The sequence below is a fragment of the Crotalus tigris genome, unplaced genomic scaffold, assembly GCF_016545835.1.
Source record: "Crotalus tigris isolate CLP2741 ecotype Arizona unplaced genomic scaffold, ASM1654583v1 scf7180000023589.2044511, whole genome shotgun sequence".
Taxonomy (NCBI): Eukaryota; Metazoa; Chordata; class Lepidosauria; order Squamata; family Viperidae; genus Crotalus; species Crotalus tigris.
Window position 1 is genome coordinate 82,425 of NW_024100062.1, and position 16,567 is coordinate 98,991.

A 16,567-nucleotide genomic window follows, 5' to 3' on the forward strand; every position below is an offset into this window, starting at 1 on the left:
ATAACCCATATTTTGAGAAGTGCCTTGCTGTGTGTCTGGAAAAAGTATTACTATAGGTTAAATTATAAAATTCCAATTTGGGGGGTTCCAGGACACGTGATAGAGGGAGTATCTAGGGGAGTAAATTTGGATAAGATTTCTTATAAGGAATTACTTAGTTTGGTTAGGCAGCATTGGCAATTAAAGCCTTTAACTGAATTGAAGCAAGAAAATATTGTATATTCTTGGTTTCATTATAATCAATTGTTATTGAAGTAGAATATAGATAAAAAGGTTGGTATTATTTTAGAGGATGTGAATTTGGTAAAACAGATTAAAGATCGAAGTCGATTTCATATAAAAAGAATTTATAATGCTTTAATAGAATTGGACTCTGAAACGGAGTTAGTTAAAGATTGTATGATTAAATGGGCGCAAAATATCCAAGAGCCAATTTTATTGGATACATGGGAGACAATTTGGGTTAGAAATGTAAAATTTACTCAAGCACAAAATTTAAGAGAAAATTTTTATAAAATGTTTTATAGATGGCATTTGGATCCCCAAAAGTTGTCCCGCATATATCCGAAATTACAGCCCAAATGTTGGAGATGTGGAAATTTAGATGCAACTTATTTTCATATTTGGTGGACTTGTAAAGATATTAAAGCTTTTTGGATTAAGATTTGGTGGAATATTAAAAGATTTTTAAGAAAAAGATAAAGTTTACTCCGCAATTATTTTTGTTGGGTATTATTGTAGATTTGGATGTTAAAGAAACTAATTTGATGTTGAACTTCATAACTGCTGCAAGATTATTGGTGGGGCAATATTGGAAGAAAAACTTATTGCCTCCTTTGGAAGAATGGATATTTAAAGTGTCTAATTTAGCAGAATGGCGAAAATCTCCGCCTATTTGAAGGATCATTCACAAGAAAGATATATTATGGTTTGGAGAAGATGGATTGATTATATTCAGAAGAAGTATGAAACTGAAAAGTATTATCTTGCTTTTGAATAGATTTTAGATAATTATTAATAGTATTAATGGTATTATTATTTTTGTCTTAATTTGTTAATATTGGTTTTGAGAAGGAGTTAGTGTGTTATGGTTTTGATTGATAGTTTAGTTGGTTTATGTTAGTTAGAGTATGTTTGTTTATTTGTTACCCTGTAATCAGCTCTGGGAAGTGGGGGAGGGGGGGAGGTGATAGGTGGGTTTATATTGTAATTTGTAAAACTTTTATATATATATAAAAAAAGAAACTGGACTGGTTATATGCCCTCAGCTTACAGTTGGTCACAGTGTGATCTATAATTTGACGTGGGATCCTGCAATCATACTGAGGGGAGAATACTATGCCCTATTTATTCAGAGATTTCCAGCAGATGGCATGTGAGGTGTGAATCCTTTTCAGAATTGAAGGAAACATACTTCAATTCACAATATTGGTGAACATCTGTAACTCAGGTGTAGAATGAAGGTGAAGATTTGTTCTCCGAGCTTGTGGGTTGGTTTCTGAACATTTCATTACCAGGCTAGGTAACATCTTCAGTGGCATTTAGGAGAAACCCTAAACACCGCTGAAGATGTTACCTGGCCTGGTAATGAAACGTTCGGAAACCAACCCACAAGCTTGGAGAACGAACTTTCACCCTCATATGTAATCCCTATGCTATAATAAGATGAAACTTCCAAAAACCTATTGTCAAGACTAATGCTAAACCAGTTTTATTTGAAAGGTCTTAATCAATAGCTAATTACTTAATCTAAGTTTGGTGTTCCTCCAAAAGCACCTTTTAAATGCTTTTTTTAAAAAAAGAAAAGAAAAGAAAGCCTGCATAGAAAGGAAAAGAAAGAAAAAAATAAGAGAGGGCAGCACAAAGAAAGAGTAAGCTAAATTAAATAAAACTAAATATGCATATGTTCCCTATTTTCTTTGCATAAAATCTGTTCTTGAAATACCTGCACCAGCAAATCTTCTAGACTTAGGTTTAATTTTTGCTATTTGCATGCAAATGTAACATTTTCTTCTTTACCCCACCCTGCTCCCAAAATCATTTATTGACATTGATTGTATTATTTTCAAGCTGGCCATATTGAGCATAATCCTTGTGTATACTCTGGGTAAATGCCATGTACCAAGAGAGCTTAGTAGGGCTGTGCTATCAGTTTGAAGAAGTAAGTGATATAATTCCTGTGAAATAAAAACGCCATGTCCTGAGAGGAGCTTTCCAAATTATGGCTAAGTCAATCTTACAATCTCACATCTGCCTATGTAGAAGTTACATTAAATAAAATACCACCCAAGTCCAACTAGCAGTTTGTTACATATGATCTTTATAGTATCACAGATGCTCATTCATTTTTTATACTTCCCAAAAAATCCCTCTTATGGGGTACATAAATATAGAGTAGTTAATTTATCTTAATAACAGTGATATACACTTCTCGAGAATGGGACACAAAAATATTGTGCATCAATTTCTAATTGATAACTTGCATCAGTTAAAAAAAATTAGTATTCCACTGCTACTTCATTCACTGTTTATTTTGCCATTAACAAAAGATTAAAAAATTGATAAAACTATTAGGAGGGTGAGCAAGAATGGGAAAAATAATTTTCCTCTGCAAAAAGAAGTGCTTTCTCTAACTATAAGCACCAAATATTGCCTTTAAAGTTCTAGTGGAACCTTATGAAAAATCAGTTACAGAGTCACTAACTAATTTAAATCTACTTCCCAAAAGTAAAGTAATTACTTCTTTAAAATACCTTTTGAAAGTTACTGCCCTCTTTTATTCATTTATTTTCATCTTTTAGAACAGGTGTCTCCAAACTGCAGCTTATGGGCTGCATGTGGCCCTGGACAACTAATAATGCAGCCCCACAAGATTGTAAATTTTAATCCTATTTATACATATACTTTATATATATTAACTATATTATATATATTTATATAGGGCCTAAGACAATCCCTCTTCACTCAACAATCCACGAAGTTGATCGTGCCTGATTTTGAGCATTTTATCCTGGGTTTTCCTCAAGCATTGTTTCCAGATAAAAACCAAAAAGATAAGTGCAGTATACCAATTAAAGCAGGAGTATGCAGAAAGTAAATTGGGATTTAAGGTTAGTTTTCCAGCCATTCAGAGTAATCCATAAAGATTTCAAATTCCCATTTGTTTAAGGTGGAAATAATAAAGTCATCTCCCATTATGCTACAAAAAAGAAGGATCTTGTTTGAATGATGATGATGAAAGCAGAACAGATTCTCAATTTGTCTGACATCCTTGTTTTGCCAAGTCATGTCAGCAGCAGAGTTCTAATTCTTTGATTAATTAGAGAAAAAAGAGGAAGTAAATCAGTGCTCATTTATCCTCATGGGAGATTATTCTGTGGCCACTGCATTAATTGTGGTTTGGATTAAATGCATTGTTTTTACACAATATTAGCACACAATTTCATTTGCATAGCAGTGTATTGTCATTTTTTATTATTTTATCCAATAACATATTAATAAATTATATGTTTATTAATACCTCATTCTGTGTGCATTCTGTTCAATAAGTGGAATCCTTGCTCACATCTTTCTACACTAAGTAATTCTATGAAAGTAAATCTTGTTTTAGATTTCATAATAATCCATATGAACCATTTTTATTTTTCTGATTAGACTATTTCCTCTCCTCTCTCATTTCATCTACCTTTGGAAATCGTAAATGTTAATAAATTTTCAGTGTATGAAGAACTAATAATGAATGCCATAGATGTGGGATGTTATTTGGTAAACACCAAACATTCAACATCTTGAGACTTAAAAAAAAAACCACTATGAAGTTGCTTTTTAATGGTTCATAAACTGCAACGGAGCATATCAGAAAGAAGTATCTACTATAAATTACAATTTGTTAATTACCAAGTACAATATATTATAAAATAATTTGAATGAAACTTTATTGTTGGGCACAGATAAGCAGAAAATAGGAGTTGAATTCAAACCACTCAAAGTTTATTCCATGCTATTTATACACAAGAATTTGATCTATTAACAGTCAAGGTAAATTGGCGCTAGATAAGAGTCAAAGGAATTCACAGGAGGCTGGACTTAGGTCTCTTGTGGCTATATAAGGATTCCAAACTGATGATGCATTTGACCCCACCTTTGAGGTCTGCCTGGTCATCTCCTACATTTAGGTTTGAAATCTGTATATATGGCAATATTCTACCGAGCAAAAAAAGTTGAATGAGTTTTATTTGTGCATTACAAATATTTATCAAGATACATAAAATAAATGCTTGTCCCATTGTGTTTACATTGAATTTAACTACATTGGAATAAATCAAGGACAGTTTTTGATGGAATTCTCATGATGTTTGATAGAGTGATATGACTTTTTTTTTTTTTTACCAATTTCTTCCTTCACACCATAGCCATAAAATATGCTGTAATGGGAGATACCAGAAGGGGAAGAAGGAATTGGTAGCAACAGCATGCTAACCTCATTTCTAATGAACTGCCTCTAGAATTCTCACATTTTCTGTTCACAGGGCAGCTAGCAGATTTGAATCCAATCTAGTAACTATTCTTTCATAGTCTGAGAGGTGTGGTGTCAGAATTTTAAATGAAATATATAGATTATTTCAAGATAGCATAATAATTTTAATCTTAAATTACTAGAATGGGTTTTACATCCTTAGACTCATTAGCAGTACTGATGGGTTATGTTCATATTGCTTTAATCCTTAATTCTCCATTCTTTTTTGTTTGTTAATCTGAATTCTATTTTGGAATTCTACTTGTGTCCCTACTATTAACAGAATAAAATGTTTACCAAATAATGCTAATTATCTAACAACCTTTCCCTTAAATATTAGATATGACTCTATGTTTTGGGGCATATAATCTTTTTTGTTTCTTTTTAGCATCATCTTGGATTTCAGTTATTGTATTTTATATACTTTGATTCATTATATGTATTTTGGTCTTTCCAATTAGCTTTTACCTTCCCGTAAACTACTTTGTAGTAGTTCTTTTAACAATTGCAACATTTTGTTTCATAGACACTTGTTTTTAGCCAACCAAGATTTGATATTTTCCTTATTTACCACCTTTTAAAAAATATCTTGGATAAGCATTTAAACCAAGCTATCGTTCTAGAATTATAGTTGTACCTTTATCTCAGATTGCTGTCATTTCAGCTAAGCAAAAATGAGAAGAGATATTGTGTCGTATTTTGCAGGAGAGGTTCCGGGTTCCATCTCTGTTTTGAATATCGTGCTGATTTAATTAACAAATGTGTTATTGCATTATAATAAGTAGCGTATCCCAACATAATACTTCCGAGTCGTGTCATAGATTCTAATAAAAACTTGAATCAATTCAAATCTATTTGTTAATTTTCACTCATGCATTAATTTAACGGCACTTTTGGCTAGCTTCTAGTTAACGCTAAGATTAGTTGTTAGAAAGTTAGGATAGGATTTTACTTTGTAGGTTAAATGATTCAGTCATTTTAGTGATAAAAGAAAATGTGTCATTTGAAGTAATATAGAAAATGAAGAAAGGTCATTCTGCTCAAATATGGGACATTTTTTAGCTTAGGATAGGAAGGGACAGTTTTCCAGTGGAGCCAATCTACCCCTTTAATAAGTTCATCTATATTCCCTTGTCACTAAGCAAGCAGAAGCACAAATGAAACTGTTCATTTTTGAAGTAATTATTGAGCGGTCAAAAGCAGATCAGAACAAATTGTCTGACACCTTTTATTCCCTCTTCCCATCTAAAGGTTCTAGTGCAGGGGATGAAAAAGACCCAAGGAATAAAATACAGCATGTAGAAAGAGATAAGAGGAAAGGACTTCCTACAAGGATTCTCAATATTGAACACATAAAGAAGAAGTCCTTCATAGTCACAGTGAGCCAGGAGACAGTACAGCAAGAGAGTAGAAAGATTTTCAGAAGGACAGATTAAGAAGGACAGTTGTCTGATCAGTAAAATTAGACATTTCACAAGTATAGATTGTCCAGAAAGTGCTCAGCTTGGATTTATACAATATAGAAATCGTGGAATTGACAAGAGCTTTAAATTTAGATACCAGTTGGCAATTACTAATATTACTTAAAGAATTGGGGATTGGCAGCATTCTTCTTGCTATGACAAAGCCAGATATGATATTGCTTCTTCATGGATTTTTTGGATGATGATGATAATGATTTTCCTAATATAATCAAAAGGTTTGATAAGTTTTAACTTCTGTTTCCGGAATACACAAAAGAGGTAGCTATAGCCAGGATCAACAATCCTGTTTCATCCCTTCTGTCCAATCAAAGGCATATGGACTTTTGGTCCAAATGGAGTGCAAAATGGATAGTTCAGTAACATAGATACATAAGACATTGGCTATCAGGGAAAATGCCATAATTATCAATGGCTGCCAGTTTTAGCCTGGGAACTGCCCAAGACAATTGCAATCAAACCAAAATGCTTTAAAGGAAGTATCAAGAATCTCCGGTCAGTGGAACTAATAGTAAAGAAAGTTCTAAATGCTCTACAGCCAGAACTGTGCTTGCCAAAATAGCAGTGCATGCACTGAAATCTAAATTACTATCCTAGAGCTGGATTTTATCAATATAGAGAGAGAGCACTTCAGTCAAAATCTTTTTGAGGATCCCATGGCCACTTCAGCAAAGATAATTGTGCATGTGGGCAAAGAAATCTGTTGGTTCACTGTGTCCCTAACTCACAGACTGAGTTCAACGGGTTGTCATGGGTGATGGTATCAAAAATTACTGACAGGTCCAGCAAGATAACCAGAAATATATATATATTTCCTTCAGGTGCTCCTACAGCTGCGCAGCCATCAGAAATACATTCAGAAATGAGTATATTTACAACTGAGAAATAGTTACAAGCACTGAATATAGTTTAATAACACATGGATCAAATGGAATAACTGCTGAATTATAAGACTAGCATTCAATTGTATGCAATTTATGAATATATAACGTAGGCAAGCAATGCCCCAGAAATCAAGCTAATTCTTTAAAATATAGTTTTGATTCTGAAATGCTGCCTATAGTTACTATATAGTCTTTTAAAATTAAACAAAGGAAACAGAAGTAAATAGAATTATCGAGAGTGAGAATGAATAAGTAAATGAATCAGCTATTGATACCAAATTATTATTGCAGAAAATCACAAATGATTAGAAAAGAAACATTTCTCCATAGAATTTTTTAATATTGGGAATCAGATACAGTCTTTTATTGAAGCACAAGTTATTTATTATGATACTGAAGACAGCAGAGGCCAATCTAAAGAGGGCAGGGCTACAAACCTGTTATATAGACTTCTGAAAATTACAATATACACTGATCAATTTAGTGGAATAATTTACTTTTAATCTTAATTGAATTGTGCATGCATGATGATGCATGATAAGGATAATGAGGGTGGTAGTATATAGACAATAACTCATTGGGTTGGAGAAAGGCTGTGATCTTGAATTAAGTTACTGTTGATGTGTTATTATTTTCTAGGTCCTATCTTCCAGAGGCCTTGCTTTATTTGTATGCATTTAACTTTTTATAAATATGTTTTATATAGCCGCAAGTCGCACACTAGTAACTCTGTATGTCTTACAAGGATGATAAGCACAGAAAACCACAACATATATTCCCTCAAGATCCAAGGATAAGCAATAACATTGCTCACAGAGAAAAAAAAAACATTTCTACAACAGGAAAGATCATCTTTCCACTTGATTCCAGTGCTTGAGGAAAACAGGCCTGTCTTAAAAAGGCTAACAGGTTTACGGCCATCCAAATCTCTGAGAGAACACTGTTCCATAGGGCAGGCGCTGGCATTGAGAAGGCACAACTATGGGGTCCAACAACATTGTTTAATAGAAGGGACCCAAAGCGTGCCTTCTCTATGAGGTCTGGTGAGGGGAACAAACAATAGGAGTCTGTTCCTGTCTCTTAGTGCCCTAATCAACATTTCTTTCTTTTATAACTGAGCTGACAGTTTATTTTGGGGAAGTGAATTTTGGGAAGAGGTCCTTGATTCTTCTGAGGCGATTGTTCTATTAGATCTTACAAGTATTAGCAAAACAGGAAGAAGGTGAGGCTGAGGGAAGTTAAATAATATGATCCTACCTTTGCTTATGAACAGAATCCTTTTCTTTATAAACATCTGAATTATGATATAGAAACATATTTGATTATTGTACAGCTATTTAGCCGGTCTTTATAAGAGTTCTGTTGTGTAATGAAATGTAGTATGTGATTTAATGATATTATATTAATTAAATGTACTTTTTATATATCCTTTCCTATCTTATGTATCTTATTCTGTTTATTCCTTTTCTCTTGCTATTTAATGTCTTAATTGATCTTCAATCATTCTGTCATAAATCATTATAGTTTAAAAATCATTAAAGCTAATTGTTCACCCTTACCCAAAAAAATCATACTTTGGTTAAAGAGAAAATGTTCTTCTGATTACAAAAAGTAAAGAATTGTTTACATTTTCATTTTTAAGTGATATTCTAGTGAATACAAGTTTCATAAGTGCACAGTTGAAGATCTTGAGTACTTCACCTACAATAGTGTCAATTATAGAAATATACAAGCCTGTTTAACAATCCTAGAATATATGTTTATATATTAATTCAGTAACATGAATGCTATTTCTGTGGCTTCTCATGTCTCTGAAAAGACAGATTTTTGGTCCAGAAACTTTTAAGTAATACACCATTTCACTCATCTACATTTACATCTAAATTATACTGAAGAGATGGGACCACCTTACAGAGTCAAGATCTAACACTTTGCATTATACTTAACGCTATATTAAGAAAATACAAATTGCAGACTATAGGGCTGAATAAGAAAGTTTATTCTGCTTGCATGTTTAAAGCACTTTACACAACATGTTTATTATAAAATAATATTTAAATATTTTTTAAAAAATTCTTGAAAAACAATAAATTTGGGATTTCAACAACTTGAAATCTCCTCTATAGAAAAGTTACTGCTATGGAATTGATTAAGAATGTATGACAGCATGTCAATTACTCTGAATGTCTGAGAGTTCCTTATCTCTGTTGTTTTTTACTATAATGTTATAGAGCTTGGATCATATGGAAAGCTAAAATATTATGACACAATGACTGAAGAAGGTAAGAAATATTTTAGATTTTTTGTGTCAGCCTTTTTATTCTTTTTTTTTAATAAAAAAACTTATCATGGTTATTTTTTTTCAGTTCCTCTCTGCATGAGATCAGTGTCATAATGTGATGTGTTACCATTTTAAGATTTTTAACCTTTAATACTATTTACTAACTTGCATTTTTAATTTTATTTTCATGCAGCATATACGATCAATATAATATTATTAAGAGCACTTACATAATATTGATAAATGTTCAATAGAATAAGCACTGTACATATTTTAAAACTTGCATTCTTCAAATAAATGTATTTACATTTATTAACATTTAGGAAAATTGTTCATCATGCTTATTGTTTTTTATATTTAAAAGTTAGAAATTGATCTTTTTGGTTCCACAAATATATTATTTGTAAATATTAGTGTTTTTGCCAAATTTCCTATAAATTAATTATATGCCTTCTACATATTAGAAAATGTTGTTACATTTCGTGTGCTTAGGAGAGCATATGAGCAGGTTGATCTGCATTTTCTGTAGTAGATGCTTAAGATTTGGACCTAAGAAGAATTAGAGTATAAAGGTCTTCACAGAGATTTTGGAAAATGAAAAACACTGAATATCACTAATGCTAAGCCTTGCAATCATGTCACTAAAGTAGAAATACGTTCAAATCTTGAATTCTGGAAGCCAATCTTACTGTAGAACTGTGTTACTGTATTTAAACAAGTGAATATCCACTTAACAGTGTATGTGACTAAGTGATAAAAGGTACACCAGAAATACTCTCAATTCTTTCTGTAACGAAAATCAAGCTCAATTTGAAGTTCAAGAGAGTATTTTTCCTTTATTTCATCTTTATATTTTTTTAAACTGCATAATTATTAAATGCTGAACTGTCATTTGTTATTCAGAAAGCCTTCATTGAATGAAAAGACAACATCTGAGTCCCGTATGTTATTGCCTTAACACATCTGTATTTAGGACAGTAGTTTTGTGAAATCATGTGAAATAGAGAATAATAGAGGAGCATCAGATACATATTTGGATTAGTACTTAGTCTGTTTTCCTAAATACAGCCTTTAATTCCATAGGCAGCAGAAGGGGAGAAGCAGCTTTTAAAATTAGGTGACTCCATTTTTAATTCTGCTATACTGTATTTCTTTGTTGAAGGGCCATTTGGCTTTGATGGTGTTTATGTAGCATCCCTGCTTATCCAGGAGTCTGTGACCTTTTCAGTGTACTTGCAAAACAATATTATATTTCTCTGATATGTAAACGGTATTGAAGAAAGATGAGTGTTGCTGTTCTCCTGTCTACCCCAATTAAGATCAGCATTTCACCTGGATATGTTTTTCTTATAATTTTAAGAAAGTATAACAAAGACTCAGATATATACAGAAGAATCCAAGCAGGAGAGTGAAAGAGAAAGAAAATTGCTTCACATCATTTCTGAAATATTTGTATTTAATTGTTGCTTTTCTGGAGAGGCAATAGGGAGCAAATGGCAAAACACACATTCCAATTTCATCACACAAGCTTGCATATATTGTATGCATCAGTCATATTTGCATGATGATGACACCACATGTATGTTGTCATTTTTGGCATCATTACAGTTTGCTTCAAATGTCCCAGCTTTTTTTTTTTAGAATTTATTTCTCTTTGGCAATATATAATCTATCAAAATGATCACAATTATTTTATATGAAGTATGTTAAAGAAAAAATTAAGTGCTATATTTAAACTGAGTCTACGAATAATTGAAAAAATTGTAGGTTTCTCTTTTATTTATTTATAAAATTTATTGGCTGCCCATCTTACCATAAGGTAACTCTTCTTTTTCTTCCTCCATTTTTAAAGAAGAACACTTATATTTGACAAATCTAAGAGTATATATTTCTATCAACATTTCACTTACCTAACAAAATCTTGCTTGATATTTCTGGTATTCTAATGTTAGCTGGGCTGATAGCTATTTGATCAAACAATGGCTGAACCAGATGAAGGATGCAAAGATATATGAGTTTCTGACTCATATATCTGTTCTTCAAGGGACAAACATATTAATTTCAGATAAACTCCCTATGATTTTTGTATTTTCCCAGATTTCCTAGACCTCTGGTATGCCTGAAAGGTTAACATGGAATTACATGTCATATCATATCATCTTTGGGAAGTATAAACATGATGACAGTCTGCCACTATCACTCAGTAACAATCTATCCTCTACTGATGGCAGCGGCAGTAGCTCCAGTATTGCACCATTATACAACTAACCACATAATGAGATTGTTTAAGTTTCAGGAGACAAAATTTACACTTTTGCTTTCTGCATTCTTCACTACTGATTTTCTATTCAAATGCAAATGTTTGTTATTTGAGAATGTGATGCTATTATTTTAGGTTCGACTTTTCCATTTATATGTTAAATGAAAGGCATGAGCAGATTACCTATTTCTCTTTTCAGCATTTTTCTTTAAAATAACAATTTAAATAGCTTGATTTTCTTTTCTTGAAGGGTAATATTTGTGTACCCTGTGCAATATTGTGTATCTTGTTGCGTAACATTTTTAAAATGCTATTTTCAAATTGTGTAGGTAAATAAATATATTGTTCTGTGAAAAACAGTGTAATAATAACTCTGAAAGATAACTCTGAAACTTTAATTCTATCATAATAGCAATTCTTTTAAAAGGATATATGTGCCAGTGTCCTAGCTGGGGAAAAACAATTGTATTGGTGACTATTACATTTCTTAAACATTGTTATTTTATAATGAGGCTTTATCTAAGCTTTCAGGTATATGCTTTTCATCTATTCAATGCTTTATTGCTTCTCATGTAATAAACTATTAATTTTTCTAAATTAATATGAAAATCAGGGACTTTGATTTATCAGGAAGAAAATAAATAAATAATCTGTAACCCAAACACGTAAAAAAAGAGAACCAAAACAATATATCTCTCTTGCCTTCCCTTGCTAAGATTGGTAGCCATTCTTCAGTACTTATTCCCTACAATTATGTTTGAACTATCCATCTAATTTAAAATAATAGGAAAGCCCAAGTCTATTTCATATTTTGTAATGAAATAAGCTTATTCTTTCTGCTGGGAAAAGTTTGGATTAGGGAACAGACCAAGTTAACAGAAGCCAAAGTGACATGCTACCCACTGAATGAATAAAAAGTGAGGCATTAGCTGAGAAATAACTTATGCTTTAACAAAGATGTGTATATTTTGTAGGAAAATTCAAAGAAAGGGCATCTATTCTTCATAAGTTGGCCAAAAAGTCCCTGGAAATAGATGGTGAACAACGGAATGGAAGAGCCAAAAATGCTGGTAAGCATAAGAGATCAGGAAGAATTGTTTCCTTCAGAACAAATATTTCATTTATTACCATAGATTAACATGACTGTCCTCCTTCAATGCTTTTCTGATATGCTAATTTATTGGAAAGTTCCTATGGCACCTTTATAATATATTGCAAAGTTGTGTATATATGTATCTTTGTGATATACACCTGAATGCAACTAAACTGTTGTTAGATCAATAATGAGACTGTTATATATTATAACACACTCTGTGCTGCTCTTGAAAAGTATTAGAAAGCTTTAACTATAGCAAAATGCATCTGCATAGGTGTCAGATATTCAACTCATATAACACCACTACTAGCTGAGCTGCAGTTGCCAGTGTGTTTCCAGGTGCAAATCATGATGCTATTTGTCACCTTTAAAGCCCTTTATGGCTTTGGACCAGGTTACCTGAGGGACGTCTTCTCCCAGTTGTTTCTACCCATCCAATTTGGTTCCATAGTTTGGGCATGTTACGGGCTCTGTCAGCCAAGCAATAGCTTGTCTTCTTTGCTATAGCCACTGCCCTCTGGAATATTATCTCCTCAGAGATTGCGATGACCTTGACTCAATTGGATTTTGTAAGGCTGTGAAGACCTGGTTATGTGCCCAGGCCTGCGACCCCGAATGTGCATAGGTCCCCATTTCCTGGCTATATTAATGCCTATGTTGATAGTTTTCTTGCTGCTGTGTATATTGCTTTTTGTATTATACTGTAATTGTTTTAAAAAAATTATTATTGTTTACTATCCAAAGTCACTTGTCTGAAATGGGTGACAAGCATTTTCCCAAAAGAAAACAGATCTGAAGAATTTCATAATTTTTCAGAATCTTTTTCATTTTTAATTATCTTTAAATTTAAACTGCTTCATTTTGTCGCATATAGCATGGCCAAGTAGATTGTCTCACTTGCAATTCACCAACTTGTTTATCCAATTTAATTTGTACTGAATTAAAACAAGATTATTATTATAACTAACTCTTGAGGAAAAAGGCTTGAGTGATTTTTTTTCAGTAATAACTGGAATGCTGAATAGATAAAACAAATTATATCTTAAACCTATCTTTCCCAATAAGATTACTTAAACCAGTTTTTCAGAGTAATGACACCTAGTATAGGATAGCTATTTCAATCCATGTCAACATTTCAGTTTGTCTGTCGTATGAGTACTCTGCATTTTGTCTGAAACTGACTTTAAAAAATAAGATACTTGAGTTCGGTTGTTCAGTGAAACTAAAGCATGAGCATAGTCCAAATTAGCCCAGTCAAAATAGAGTTGAGTGATTTATAAATTGAATAAAATACTGATTGGTTTTTCAGTTTTACATTTCTTTCTTCTGCTTATACTTCAGAAAAAATTGAAGTTGAAGTGACACCACCCACTGATGAACCAGTGCAAAATGGAACTGCTGTTGGTGCAGAAGAGGTATCATTTTTTCATTCTTGCTTTTCTCCATTTCTGTTAAATATGCTTTGTGCTTAATTCTGTGTTATCGTATCTGTGAACCATCTGTGAAAGAGATACTTTCTTCTTTTTCTTTTATTTTTGGAATTTGAGATCAGTCTTTGGCATTACAATTCCAAACAATACAAAGTTACTTTATGGAATCCAGTGCCCTTGGTTCTCACATATTATTCTCTTCAGCTACATCATTCACGAACTGCCTGGGCAATGATCACAGATAAAGGGGATAATTGTTGTGATTCCATGCCAGCCTGTGCTCCCAACAGCTGAGTCTGAGGAATCTGAGGAGGAGGTGGAGGAGGCATTTGAAGGGCCATCAGGGGCAGAGGGAGGCTCTGATGAATTACAGGACTCATGGTTTGATGCAGAGCCTGGGCCCTCCAGTCGTGTTCCTGATGAAGCTCAGCTGTGTGAGGAGAATGAGTCAGATTCGGAAGACCCACACCTGATGGACTTGCTAATTGACGCCTGCACACGTCGTCATTTAGCGAGAGTAAATCAACAGCAGTCAATGCGGCACCTCCGGAGTAAAAGGAGAAGGCAATGAGAGGCAACGCCTTGGGACTGCTGTATAAAAAGAGGAGGTGTGGGTGTGGCTGGTTGCTGAAGGCAACCGTTTGCAAAGTGCTTCTTGGAATCCTGGTCTGTTCATCTTGCTTGTGAATTGTCTTCTGTTTGCATCGTGTTTCCTGTGGACTATTTCCTTCCTTTGGACTTGAGTTTTGCTGTTTGTGTTTTGGACTATTTGACAGGTTTGTCACCCATATGAAAAGGGATTTGTTTTGTTGTAAAGTCTCCAGCCTATTGCATCAGCAGGGGTTTGGTCTTTGTGCCTTTAACAAGGATGGCAATAGGCTGGGATAGAACAATAATAATCCAGCAATATTTGCAACTTGGGGATTGAAAATCAGTGCTTTAAATGCAAATTTAATGGAAATATACCCTTGAGAGCTACATGGAGACAATGTATCTTTAAAAACCAAGTTTATTGGAAGCTATATACTTAACATTAGTATAAACAGGATTATGAAACTAAGTAAAACTAGGATTTAATAATATATGGCTTTTTGCGAGATGCTATTATATTAAATTAATTAAAGTTATTGGGAAGGTATGCTTATTACTAAAAAAGAAAAAATATGCTCATATTTTTGGAGATGAATATTTGGAGATGAATCGTAGCTTACTGAAGCTCATATAACAGTACAGTTTACATACAGTATATAAACTTAAAAAAAATCTGTTCAACTATTGCTTTGCTCATGGCAAGACCAATCAGTAATGTTTTCTTCTAAGATATATTTCTGATATTCTGTCTAAGAAATTGTGTAAGAACAACTGGCACCATTAATAAAAATATTTGGTTGCACTATGTAAAATGTTTTTTCTTGATATTCATAAATGGAACATATTATTTGAGAGACTACTTTCTTTTAACATCCAGAACGACATGCAAGTATGCATAAATGCATACACACATACTTAATAATTTTGTATCCTTTCTGGATTAGTATCATTATGCAATATTGAGTGATAAAGAATAAACAAAATAAGTTTCCAATGGATGGAAACTAATCAAGGAGAGAAGCAATCTAGAACTAAGGAGAAACTTCCTGACAGTTAGAACAATTAACCAGTGGAACAACCTGTCTCCAGCAGTGGTGAATGTTCCAACACTGGAAGTTTTTAAGCCCGACCCTGCCTGCCTGGAGAGCAGACACCCCAGCAGCACCATGGCAGCCACGATCTCTGTCCCGCCCCGCAGCATCAACTGTGCACATCGGGCGTGATGGCAGAGTCTTGTTTATGCTGCCTGGCTGCCATGTCCCTGGCTGCGCTGCTCCGCGTGGGCCATGCTCACGGGCAACTCTCCTCCAGAGAGGCTGCTGGTGAGGGAGTTGCGGGCGGAGCAAGGCTGGGGCAACGGCATGTGTGCCCCCAGAGAGGGCTCCGAGTGCCACCTCTGGCACCCGTGCCATAGGTTCGCCACCACTGCTATAGGGGAAACAGGTTGTTTATTGCATTTTAAATTTATCTGATTGGTTAAAACAGTTACATTGTTACCTTTGGTAACTTTTATTAGATTTTTACTGATTAGATTTAAATAGCGAGGTTTGGGGGATTTGTTTAAAAATAAACAAAATGAGACAGACATAAAAGAGAAGAATTCAAGTGTTAGGGTTTTCTTTAGGATCAAGTTTATAATAGATATATAGTTATTTCTGGTAACTCTTAATGGACTTTTGCTGATTAAGATGGATGATAAGGCTTTAAAGATTTGTTTATAGAGAATGAGGGAGGAAGAGATTGCTGTATTTTAAGAGTGTTGATAAGAGGTGTTAAACAATATTTAAGAGATGTTAAAACTATTTATATTTGCTGAGATAAAGAGGGAAGTTACTACCTTTTAATTGTTGTTGGGTTTTTTTGCATTTTTTTATTACTCTATCTTTCATACAGTAGTTGGTATTAGTTTTAAGTCTACAATATAATCTTTAATTTTTTAAAAAAGAAATAAACAAAAAACTTTGATTTTGTAAAGTTAAAAAATGATAAGGTCCAGAAATAAGATTTTGGAATTAATTATAAGAACAC

The 16,567-nt window shown here is 33.3% G+C and overlaps 1 protein-coding gene across 3 annotated transcripts in view; it reads left to right on the forward strand.

The window, feature by feature from the left end:
* SLC24A2 (solute carrier family 24 member 2) overlaps positions 1–16,567 on the forward strand; it is a 60,150-nt gene that overhangs the window by 30,495 nt on the left and 13,088 nt on the right. For 2 of the 3 annotated variants that reach the window (XM_039319429.1, XM_039319430.1), the window contains exons 4-6: positions 9,113–9,163; positions 12,397–12,492; positions 13,860–13,933. In XM_039319429.1, the coding sequence (XP_039175363.1) occupies positions 9,113–9,163; positions 12,397–12,492; positions 13,860–13,933 (221 nt within the window). The remainder of the gene's footprint in view (positions 1–9,112; positions 9,164–12,396; positions 12,493–13,859; positions 13,934–16,567) is intronic. The other variant, XM_039319431.1, reaches the window with a different exon arrangement.